We start from the raw sequence: 12,535 nt of genomic DNA, 5'->3' as shown, positions 1-12,535 counted from the left end.
TATAAATGATTTATATACATTATCCCTTTTAATTCTTGTAATTATTTTCTGAGGTTGATACTATTACTATATCCATTTTAAAGACAGGGAACTCACAGCACAGAGTTTAGTAACTTGCCAAAGATCATGCAGTTAGAGAGTGCTGAAGTCAGGATTTCGATGTCAGTAGCCTAACTCCAGAATCTGCACCCTGATCACGAACTTCACTACGCGGCTTAAAGTTATGTAGATTCATTGCACCGCATACTATGAGAGCATTCCGACATTGAGGGTGCTCTGAATGCTATCTTTAACTTCATCTTCTCTCTTTGCCTGGACTCTGCCCATGCTCTCTCTTCCTCTCACACCTTCTGCCTGCACTCTGGTTGACCAGAAGGGTGGGGAATGCCCCTGTCCTCTCTTTGGGGGTTCTTCATTACAGCAAATAGTGGTAATGACTCTCAGTCCAATAGGCAGTCTGGCAGAACGTGACAGATGTGTTGCAGAATTCCAGAAGTAAAACTTCTATTCTTACCAACCACAAAAAGGGGGACAGTTTGTGAATGTGAACACAAATTGAGTTGCTTTTAGTGCATATCTCTAATAGTAGTTGAATAATTACCACAAACTAGGATAAAATATTACTAAAATTAAAATTGTATAATATTTTCAAGGTGAAAATTTTCGGTAATTTTTACATTTACATTTAAATGTCGAGCTCTTCTTACATTGATATGAAGTATTTTTTTCAAATTCTCTGAAACATCTTGTCTTTAAAAAACTAATGCTTATCTTTTTGATCTGGCTGGTATGGCTCAGTGGACTGAGTGCTGGCCTGCAAACCAAAAGGTTACGGGTTCAATTCCCAGTTGGGGCACATGCCTGGGTTGCGGGCCAGGTCCCCAATAGGGGGAACATGAGGGGCAACCACACACTGATGACTCTCTCCCTCTCTCCCTCCTTTACCCTCCCTCTAAAAATAAACAAACAAACAAATAAATATTTAAAAAATAAAAAATAAAAACAAATGTTTATCTTTTTAATATCTTTAAATAAATCCTTACCCCTCCCCAAATTCTAGCATTAAAAAAATGTACCATGAACACAAACATGGCTAAATTTGAAACAGAAACGTGATTTGAATGTCACTCTACCTCAACCCTCAAGAGCCACCTCAACCCATTTTGCAAGAAAAGCCCAATTCTTTGCCTGTGCCTTCAGATTCAGGCCTCTCCCACATGACTGTCCCTCTGTTTGGTGTCTCAGTCTTCAGGAACCAGTATCACTGTGGATATTGCCGTGATGGGTGAGGCTCACGGCCTCATTACCGACCTCCTGGCAGACCCTTCTCTGCCCCCGACCGTGTGCACGTCCTTGCGGGCGGTGAGCAACCTGCTCGGCACCCAGCTCACCTTCCATGCCATCCACAAGCCCAGAGTGAATCCTGCCGTTTCCTTCAGTGAAAACTACACCTGTTCTGATTCTGAAGAAAGCTCTGAAAAGGACAAGCTGGCTGTTCCTAAGGTAAGTATTGACACACTAATGGAAAGCTTAAACCGTTTCTTTTCCCTTCTGGGTCTCTTCCTTGTCACTTCAAACACACATGCTGATTTACATCAGTGACTTAGTGAAATCATGGTAGAGAAAGTAATAACATTTTAAATGTAAAGACTTCTGTCCTTATACTAGATAGCTTTCTACAAATTAGAATATTACAATTTTCTGTTACCTTTTTTATTCAGACTTTTGAGAAGTTTTTCACTTGTATATGCCAGATCCTATCATATGGGATAAGGTTATGACAGCAAAAAAGAAGAAGAAGAAGAAAAGAAGACAAAGGTCCCTGTTCCCATTCTAGTGTAGATTCTGTTTGATATCATTATCTTCCGAACACGAGGTTTCCTCACTTTGCATTCTCAGTGTGGTATCCTTCACAGTATCGTCATGGCTTTCCCAAACCCAACAAGATCTGAGCTCAGAACAGTTTTAGCTGATTTTGGATTCTTTAAAGCAAAAAAAAAAAATGGCCTTTGTGTTTTGTATAATTTTTTCACACGTAAGATGTAAAAATTTTACAGAAGTAAGCTATAGGGAATAGATCTTGCACCCTGTTTAGACCTTACATTAGTTGAAAAGAAGTCATGTTAAAGACTAAAAAAACAAAATCAGAATTTAAGTGGTCGCCAGTATGTCCTGCACAGTTATCTATCTGGGGAAAAAGCAGCCATTCTCCTGAGGTGGCGATCAGTCAGTAACATCGGAGGTCTTGCTGTTGTCTCTTCATCAGGAATGTTTCTTCACACAACTTTGTCAATTTAGTGATTATGTAGTTTCCTTCCAACACCTACTTCTCTGAGAAGAGTATGGTTCTTCATGATATGGCCATAAAGAAATGGAAATGGAGAGAGATTAACTGATTCCTTTGGCTCTCAAAATTGATATGAAGTGACAGATTTATAGATAATAATCTTGGTATTTACAGTGCTTGATCTTTTCTGTTGCTATCAAATTACCTTCTAAGATGGAAATTCAGATCTTTGAGATGTATTGAAAACTTCAGTATTAAAGGTATATACTTCTTAGTAGTTTTCACCATCTTCAGATGAGCAGACCGCATCCTTGTAAACTATGCTTCCTTGATTGGTGTACTAGGAATAGCTAACCACAAGTACAAATGGTGTGAGATTCTACCTATAGTAACTGTTGCTGCAGTTTTAGTAGAATACCTTCCCTTTAATTTTTAGGTGGTGCTCATCCTGGTGAGCTCAGAATCTTTCCTCACTGCAGATGAAGCTGTTACATACCCCATTTAGGATATGAAAGGAGAAGAAATAATAGAGAGAAAGTTGCAGGTCAATCAGCAAAGTCTTCTATTAGGAAGAGTTGATACAGATGACATTGCCCAGATGCCCAATGTCCAAGTGACATTAACCACAAGAGAGGTGGTGCATCTTGGGTTACACTCTTTGACCCTTATGTCTTGTCATTTATAAGAAATTAAAATTAAATCAGTAAACACTTTGGTGTAGACACTATTGTGCAAGATGACATAAATTAAGTCATGCCCCAAACAAGTGACTTTTGAGGAAAAACTTCCATTCACAGTAACTAGTATAATGTGTGGATAGGTATATGCATTCTATTGAATAAATATAACTATTAATTACACCAAAGGTAATTGACTCTCATCCCAGTAATCCCATATTTGTATAATCATTGAAGTGAATATCCCAAAATGTTATTTTACAGTATTCACTTACGTTGACCAGAAAGTCTTTAATTGAATATCTGAGTACCCACATTTTAAGTAGGTGATAGTCAACCAATATAGCTTAATAAATTTACTTCCAAGTAAAAATCCATTTTCCCCCATTATATTACATAGAAGGTAGTGACAGAAATATGCTTGGTAATAAAGTGAACACCCCTTCTTCCTAGCGCCTGAGAAAGAGTTTACCCCCCGGTTTGTTGAGACGGGTTTCGTCGACTTGGACAACCACCACCTCAGCCACAGGCCTACCCACTTTGGAGCCTGCCCCAGTGCGGAGGGATCGCAGCGCCAGCATCAAACTGCACGAAGCACCTTCACCCAGGTTAGGCACCACGCTCGTTGGTTTCACATCTCTTGGAGGAATTCCTTAACAAACTGAGATTATCGGTCACAGTGGAAGGGAGGCTCAAACAATTATAGTTGGTTGGAGGCCTGCTTTGAAAATGAAAAAAAGTGTATATGTGGTGTAAATGCAGAGCAGCATAGTGATCAACATCAGATAATTAGGCTTATATTGTGGTGTGCAGTCTTAAACATAATGGGGGCAGTGATATGAAGTGATGCCTGCCCGTGTGACTTTTAATGGGAAGGGTTGAGCCCAGAATAAAGGAAGGTAGGCTAGATTTTACCTGGGCTAAGATCCATATTGAGATCCTTAAATCAAAGATATCCAACCTGACATTTCCAAAAAGCTGGGAGATTTTCCCCAGCTGGGCTATCCTAGCATTATATCAAAGGCAGATTAGATCAAGAAGTAGGTCATCCTAACAGTCCCTAGATATGATCAAACACTTCGCCATTTAACTGTTATTTACACAGAGAACGGTTTCTGGGAGCATGTGCTGGGCAAAATAGGTAAAAGGAGTTAAAAAGTACAAACTTCCAGTTATAAAATACATAAATTCTGGGGATGCAATGCACAGCATGGTGACTGTAGTTAACAATACTGTACTGCATATTTGAAAGTTACTAAAAGAGTAGATCTTAAGAGTCCTTATGAGAAAAAAATTGTAACTCTAACATGGTGATGGATGTTAACTGATTTATTGTCATGATTATTTCATATATTTCATAATAATATAATAATATAATTTCACAATAGTTCAAATACCAAATTGTTATGTAGTAAACCTGAAACTAAAATAATTTTATGTCAATTATATCTAAATAAGCCTTAGTATATTTTTTACTGATAATTTCTTTATATTTAAAATTTTTTTGCCTTTTTTTTTATTGTTGTTTTATTGCAGTTGTCCCCCTTTTTTCCTATTGCTCCCTCTTGCCCTGCCCTGCTCCCACAGTCAATCCCTACCTTGTTGTTCATGTCCGTGGGTCATTTATACTTGTTCCTTAACTAGGCCCTTCTCCCTCTTCCCTCCCTTATCCTCCACCCCTCACCCCTCTACACCCCATCAGTCTGTTCCTTGTTTGTATGTCTCTGGTTCTATTTTGCTTGCTTGTTTATTTTGTTCATTAGTTTCCACTTATAGTTGAGATCATATGGTATTTGTCTTTCACCACCTGGATTATTTCACTTACCATAATGCAACAACATAGTTCCATCCATGCTGTTGCAAAGGGTGGAAGTTCCTTCTTTCTTTCTGCTGTGTAGTATCCCATTGTGTAAATGTACCATAGTTTTTTCATCTATTCATTTACTCATGGGCACTTAGGCTATTTCAGCACTTGGCTATTATAAATTGTGTTGCTGTGAACATAAGGGTGCATATGTTCCTTTGAATTGATGTTTCAGGATTCTTAGGGTATAATCCCAGCAGTAGAATTGCCAGGTCAAAAGGCAGTTCCATTTTTAGTTTTTTGAGGAAATTCTATCCTGTTCCACAGTGGCTGCACCAGTCTGCAAACTCACCAAGAGAGCACTAGGGTTCCCTTTTCTCCACAACCTTGCCAGCACTTGCTGTTTGTTGATTTGTGTATGATGGCCATTCTGACTGGTGTGAAATGGTATCTATCTCATTATGGTTTTAATTTGCATCTCTCTAATGGCTAGTGATGTGGAGCATCATTTCATAGGCCTATGGGCCCTCTGTATGTCCTCCTTGGAGAAGTGTCTATTCAGCCCTGGCTTCTGTGGCTTAGCTGATTGAGTGCCAGCTTATGAACCAAAGGGTTTTCAGTTCGATGCCCAGTCAGAGCACATGTCTGGGTTGTCAGCCAGGTCCCCAGTGGGGGGTACGTGTGAGGCAACCACACATTGGTATTTCTCTTTCTCTTTTTCCCATTCCCTCCCCTTCCCTCCCCCTCCCTCTAAAAATAAATAAATAAAATCTTTTTAAAAAGAAGTGTTTGTTCAGGTCCTTTGCCCATTTTTTCATTGGATTGTCTTCCTGGTGTTAAGTCATATGAGTTCTTCACATATTTTGGAGATCAAACCCTTGTCTGAGGTATCATTGGCAAATATGTTTTCCCATATAGTTGGTTTTCTTTTCATTTTGCTGATATTTTCTTTAGCCATGTGGAGCCTTTTTAATTAGATATGGTCCCATTTGTTTATTTGTTTCCTTTATTTCCCTTGCCCTACAGGATGTATCAGCAAAAATACTACTACATGGGATATTTGAAATTTTACTGCCTCTGTTTTCCTCTAGGATTTTTGTGGTGTCACAGGTTATGTTTAAGTCTTTTATGCATTTTTAGTTTATTTTGGCGTATGGCATAAGTTGGTGATTAGTTTCATTTTTTTTAATGTACTGTTCCAGTTCTCCCAGCATCATTTATTGAAGAGGTTATTTTTACTCATTTTATGCTTCTGCCCCCTTTGTCAAGTATTAATTGACCATAGAGACTTGGGTTTATTTCTGGGCTTTCTGTTCTCTTCCATTGTTATATGTGCCTCTTCTTATGCCAGTACTAGACTATTTGGATTACAGTGGTCTTGTAGTATAGTAATCCCCTACTATGAATACATTGCTGTCAGTACCTTTCTTGAAGTTCTCCAAGATTTTCCTTACATATATAGGTGCTCCTATGTTGGGTGCATATATGTTTACAAAGATTATATCTTGTTGATGGATTGCTCCCATAAGTATTATATAGTGTCCTCCTTTTTCAGGTCCTTTGGGTTGGAATATTTTCTTCCTTCCCTTCACTTTTAGCCTGTGTAGATGTTTAGTTCTGAGGTGGGTCTCTGGTAGACAGCATGTGTGTGGGTCATGTTTTCGTATCCATTCAGCTCCCCTATGTCTTTTGATTGGAGGATTTCATCCATTTACATTTAAGGTTATTATCGATAGGTCCTTATTCACTGCCATTTTTCCATTTGTTCTTGTGTTCCTCTCTCTCTCTCTTTCTCCCTCCCTCCCTCCCTCTTCTTAAAGCAGTCCCTTTAGCATCTCTTGCAGTGCTTGTTTTAGTGGAGATGTGTTCTTTTGGCCCTTTTTATCTGAGAAGTTCCTTATATCACCTTCCATTTTAAATGAGAGTCTTGCTGGTAGTCATGGTTGCAGGCCTTTGCTTTCCATTACTGGGAATTTTTCTTTGCCATTCCCTTCTGGCTTGTAATGTTTCTGTTGAGTAAATTGCTGATAACTTTATTTGGTCTCCCTTGTATGCTACTAGCTATTCCTCCCTTCCTGCGTTTAATATTCTCTCTTTGTCTTTAAATATTGCCATTTTTATTATGATGTGTCTTAGAGTGGGCCTGTTTGGATTCATCTTGATTGGGACCCTCTGTGCTTCCTGGAATTTTATGAGGTTTTTTTTTTCCCTCTCATCAAGTTAGGGAGGTTTTCTGTCATTACATTTTATTGTATTTTTTTTCTATTACTGTTTATCCCCCTTATACCCTCTTCCACTGCTACCCTCCCCATCCCCGCAATCACCACACTGTTGTCCAAGCCAATGTGTTTTTTTTCTTTTTTGCTCAACCTTCCTGCATTTTTTAAGCTACCCTTTATAATATAACTTTTTGAGATAATAAAAAACAACTCTTCAAATATAATAAAATAAATGTATTTAATGTTAAGGTCTTTTAAAAGTCTACATGGAAAAGTAATAACCTATTAATTGTATAATGTACTGAGCAATTAATACTCCTGGGCCACATATACATTACATAAAATTTCTTCATAGTAAATCTTATAAGTCGACTGATGCACTGAAAGAAGTTAAAAGGGAATAGCACTATAAGGAAATAGTGTAGTTGTTTATCTCAGATTCAAAGTTTTATTTGATTTCATTGTGTCAAATTCTAGGCATTTCTGAAATGCCTAGAGTGCCTACAATGAGAATTCTAGTTAGAATGTGAAACAAATATTATTTTGTATTCTTTCCTTCATTGTATTTGGTAATTGCTAGAATTCATTCTATATTTTAAATATCTTTTTTACGGTATATTCTGTAAACTGAGATTAAAAGTAAGGAGAAAAGATGAAGTTTTAATATATCTGTCAACAGTTTGAGAAAAATGTTAAAATGAAAAAAGAGAAGAAGTGAGGTAACAAGTGCCAGGGTGTTAAATTGGACTCAACTCAATGAATAGATCTTACTCATTGCTAAATTTACTATGATCAAATGATATAGGCAATGACAGAGCACATGCTCAGCATTTTTCCCTTAAAGAGGTCTGTAGCACCCTAGCTAGTGTGGCTCATTTAATTGAAGCATTATCCCAAAACTGGAAGATCACTGGTTCTATTCCCAGTCAGGGCACGTACTCGAATTGAAGGCTGGATCCCTGGTTGGGGTGCCAGCAGGAGTCAGCTGATCGGTGTTTCTTTCTTGCATTGATTTTTCTCCCTCTCTCTCAAATGAGAACAAAATAAACCATTAAAAAAGAGAAAGATCTGTAGCTATCAGTGTTACACCCTAATTTTTTTTATTCTATATTTGTACATGTTCTGGCTTGATTTAACATGGAGGATTCTAAGCAATGCATGCATGTGTTGCTTGTATAGTTGAAGCCATTTTGGTTTTGGCACAGCTACAAATTATCCTCATTAATTATATAACTTACATGACAGTCTCCATTGATTTATGACACCATAATTCTGTCAATTTTGGGTTTATTTACAATAAGCCACCCAGACAGACCAGGTTTATCAGGTTTATCCTGCTTACAGTGCCAATCAAAAATTGGCAGAGGGTCAATTATGCTCATGCAAATTATAGAATTTATCCAGTACTAAATTTACTAATGTTTGAAATTACACAGGTGCTAACAAAATACAGAACAAGTACTTTTGCCTTGGAGTAGTCCAAGATAGTCAATACAGCTTCCTAAATTATTATCTCTCTCAAATGACAATCGATTCTGTTTCAGAATTAGTATGTACAGTTTTGAGCAATGCATACAGATAAATATTGGCTTGGAACACCTCCAAAATGTATATCTCATTAATTACATTTCTATGTAACATTCCTTATTCCAACCATCCATTTACCTACTAATTCCAGATTCATTTACAGTAATGACCTAGACAAACCAAGTATATCCTGCAGAAAGCATTCCCTGTGAAACCTCACTGTCCATTACCTTTTGCCTAGCAAATGGCATCAGTGTGATTAGCAGCAGGTTCACCATTAGCATGTTTACAAAGCAATTTGCATCTTCATTCCTTTCTTTCCAGGTATCACCAATACCTTTTATTGGTATCACCAATAAAAGAAATTGTAGGCAAAATGCCTGATGTTGACCTTTTCCTTCACAAGGAAATATTGCAAAAAATATTATCTTTGATTGTATTAGCATTTAATTTTTGAATTTGGATACACTAAGAGCGATAAACAATAAAGAGTACAATTAATGTTAAGTTCCCCTTACATTACTTTAACTGGTTAATTTGCCAAGTTTTTAGAAAACCTGTAAGGAACATAATTCTGTAAGTTGAATGAGGTGTTTGATTCCTATTAATTGGATTCGTAGGAAAGTTCTCTTTTCCCTTTTGTTAACCCAGCATGCTTGATGAGCGACGGCTATATCCCCACAGCAGAGGTGGAGCTTAGATAACCTACTTTTTCATTTGGACAAAGTCATTCTGTCACTGAACCTGGACCATGACTCAGATTGGCGAGTTTATTATGGAAATGATGGTTGGGTTTTGGCAAGTTCTGCTTTAATAATTGATGAGTAATTTATTTGTTTTTCTCTATACTCTGTCTTTATAGCGCTCTTAGTTCTGATTCGTGGAATAACCCAGTGATGATGGCCCTCACCAAAAGCAGATCCTTCACTTCATCGTGTGCCATTTCTGCAGCTAACTATGTAAAGGCTAAAAAACCAAATCGACCAGGTAAGTAACTGACCAGGAGAAGAGTTCATACTTACTGAGTATGAAGTCGCTGATTGAATTAAGCCTTAAGTGTTTAAATAAGCTACAGAGGATGCTCTACACTTTGGTATATTTGGTTTGACTCTTCTAAAAAGAAAAGACATCGATAAGTAATTAATTACTTAAATTTCCATTTTATATGATGAAACAGATGCTTTCAAGGTTGATGTACCAGATATTCTATCTTGGGCTCATGGGATGAGTAGGAAATCTCTGTCACCACTGAGGTTAACCTCTGGAAGCATCATCTTATAATACAGAAGCTAAAGATGTACTTAAGAAATTTCATTTTTATTTTTAGTGGCTGTTAAAAGAAAATTATGTTTCAAGAATATGGTATTTATATGAGTTTGAAGAAATGCTTTGTTTACTATGCATATTATAATTTTTTCAAAGAAATTTTCACTTTATGTCGCTCACCCCTCTGATACATAAACACTTAAAGGAAGAGGTATTTAAATTTGGAAAAAATAATTTCAGGACTTTCAAGAACCCTGTGAAAAATCCCACAAGTTAGCAAGAAAAAGCCCTAATAGTACTGTGGGCAGGAAGTTTTCCTTGCCTCTCAGACAGGTACACAATGAAATCTGGCATAATTACTGTCATCTTGGATCTTGCATCTAACTACTGTACATGGAGTTTTCCATGTTGGTGTCAATTCACCCCTTGTACTTCTAAGCATCAGCTTCTCCCTTCCTTCAAATTTAATTTACCTAGCAAATTTCTGGGAAGGGTTCTTTGTTTCAGACACTAAACTAGTTTCAAGAACATGATGGTGATAAAGCCAGACCCAGTTCCCCTTCTCACAGAATTCTCACTTACATTGTGCTGGGGACTATAAACTGATCATCAGCTATTACTATATAGTGTTTTAAAGTCTATAATAGGGAATTGAGGGAAGAATTTCAAATAATAGAAGAAAAGAGATACAAGACACAATGCATTGAGAGAAAGCTTGAGGAATTAAGATTTTAAAGGACTGGCAAAGCTAACTATCAGAAAGGGAAAAGATTGAGAGTATGGAAAGGAAAATGTATAGACAGAGGCCAGATGGTATAGGACCTGGGGAGCTATGGTAAGGACTTTAGATACCAAAATTAAGAGCAATAAAGTTTCAGGCAGGAAAATGAAATGATTTGGGAGGAGATTACCTCACCTAATCAGAATCTGTGCTGACTGAAACCTCAATAAAGTTTTTGTCAGATTCTGTCACCAAGTTGTGCCCCTCCTGGAATCGCAGTTGAGAGTCTAGGGTATTCACTATGATTGCTACTTCTTGGAATATTCTAGCTCAAAGTCTTCATCTGTTAGCACTGCAGAAAATTGATGAGATTTTTCAGTATCTTGCAGTTTAGCTTCTTCATTTTCTGCCTTTTTTGCAGTTTAATATTTCACTAAATGGCTCAAAAGGAAAACTGCCCCTTCCTCACTGAGTGGTTAGATGTTCACGTTCTCACTGCTTCGCTGGCCCCAAATGTCAGTTTTTGTGTCATTGGCCTCATGACATTGCTAAAAGCTCTGCTGGCTTGATTCTTTTTTTAATTCCTGCATTTTCTTCCTGGATTCTTAGCCTTTTACACCAAGCCAATGGTTAGTAAATAATTCTCTGAAAGGAAGAATAGTTAATAGGATGATTTTGGCTCATACTTCTAAGGATCTCTTCTTTCTGGAAACCTAGTCCCCCAAATTAGTTGACTTGCCTTGGTAGTAATTTTTTTTTAAACTCAGAGTTTCTATTTGTTCTCAAAGAAGCACAGATTTACAGCAGACTACAGAATCATAGCCAGGAGCAGAAGTCCCCAAATGGCAGTGTTTCTGTGAGGGTTAGAGAAGCAGCACTCACATCTCACTGATATTTCAAAAGACCATCGTGAAATAAACTCTCAATGTTAAGACATACAAATTAAGGAAACATTTGTTATCTGTTTTTATACTTGGGAAAGAAAATCTAGTGGTTTCTTTCCCTTTTGATCACCCACTTTATATTGGTGACTGTTTCTTGAAACCATTTAAGCACCAACGTTTCTTGAATCTCTACTCTTTGGTGTAGGAAGACACTTTCTCCAGGAAGTACACTTTTATTGGAGTTGCGTCACTTGAGTGAAACCATTGAAGGTAATTTGGTTTTCCAAAAACTAACCTGGTCCTCTCTGCTTTTTGAAAATGTTCATTAAATTTTATAACTTAGAAGCCATTTATGGTCTGAGAAATAGAGTTGAGGTTGCACCAGAGCCAGAAACTGGATGAGGTGGGCAAAGACTTAAATTGGGTTGCCCTGAGGGCAAGTACAGATTAGCTCAGTAAGGTGAAGACTTGTGTGGGACTCTGGCAAGGTGAAGGAATGGAATCTGATCATTCCACATTAAACCTGAGACTTTTAAAGGGAAACTAAAATGGTCATAGGTCAGGAGAACCCCATGGCTCCCTACAAAAATACGTGCAAATAATTTTTGAAGGAAAGCATCACCAGTTGAGGGCTATGTGGCTTCAACGTATCAAGTTACAACCAAGATCACAAAGCACACAAGAAATTGAGATAGAGAAAACAGAAAAAAAAAAAAAAAACTGTAGATCTCTAAGAGTTGAGATATTTATATGCTAAAACATTTAATTTTGTAATGTTTAAAGAAAAGTATGAATTTATTAAAAAATAACAGCAATGAGAGAAGATATAAATGTACACTGGCTAAATATAACTTTTAAAAATATAATCAGGAAATTTGATATGTTAAGTGATATAATAGAGAAATTTTTAAACTGGGAGGCAAAAAATGTGAAAAAATTAACCAGAATACAACATAGATGAGAAACTAGAAAACTTAAGAGATTTTTAATATAAGAAAAGAAGTTAGAAAGTTGAATTATATAATCATAGTTGTAGTGGAGGATAGGGGACATAAACTCTGAGGGAAAATGGAGTGAAAGGAAAAAAATTCACATAGACACAAAATGGTAAAAGTAAATACCACCAGATACAAAAATAAAATCAAAAGTC

General features: G+C 37.0%; 1 protein-coding gene across 2 annotated transcripts in view; it reads left to right on the top strand.

Annotated features, from left to right (window-relative positions):
* The window catches only part of PDE3A (phosphodiesterase 3A), a 277,109-nt gene that overhangs the window by 221,310 nt on the left and 43,264 nt on the right, over positions 1-12,535 (top strand). For both annotated transcript variants that reach the window (XM_036019275.1, XM_036019274.1), the window contains exons 3-5: positions 1,246-1,503; positions 3,418-3,572; positions 9,377-9,501. In XM_036019275.1, coding sequence (XP_035875168.1) covers positions 1,246-1,503; positions 3,418-3,572; positions 9,377-9,501 — 538 coding nt within the window. The remainder of the gene's footprint in view (positions 1-1,245; positions 1,504-3,417; positions 3,573-9,376; positions 9,502-12,535) is intronic.

This window comes from Phyllostomus discolor, chromosome 2 (genome assembly GCF_004126475.2).
Source record: "Phyllostomus discolor isolate MPI-MPIP mPhyDis1 chromosome 2, mPhyDis1.pri.v3, whole genome shotgun sequence".
Classification (NCBI taxonomy): domain Eukaryota; kingdom Metazoa; phylum Chordata; class Mammalia; order Chiroptera; family Phyllostomidae; genus Phyllostomus; species Phyllostomus discolor.
The sequence above is the reverse complement of the archived record's forward strand: the minus strand, read 5'-3'. Positions and strand labels throughout refer to the sequence as shown.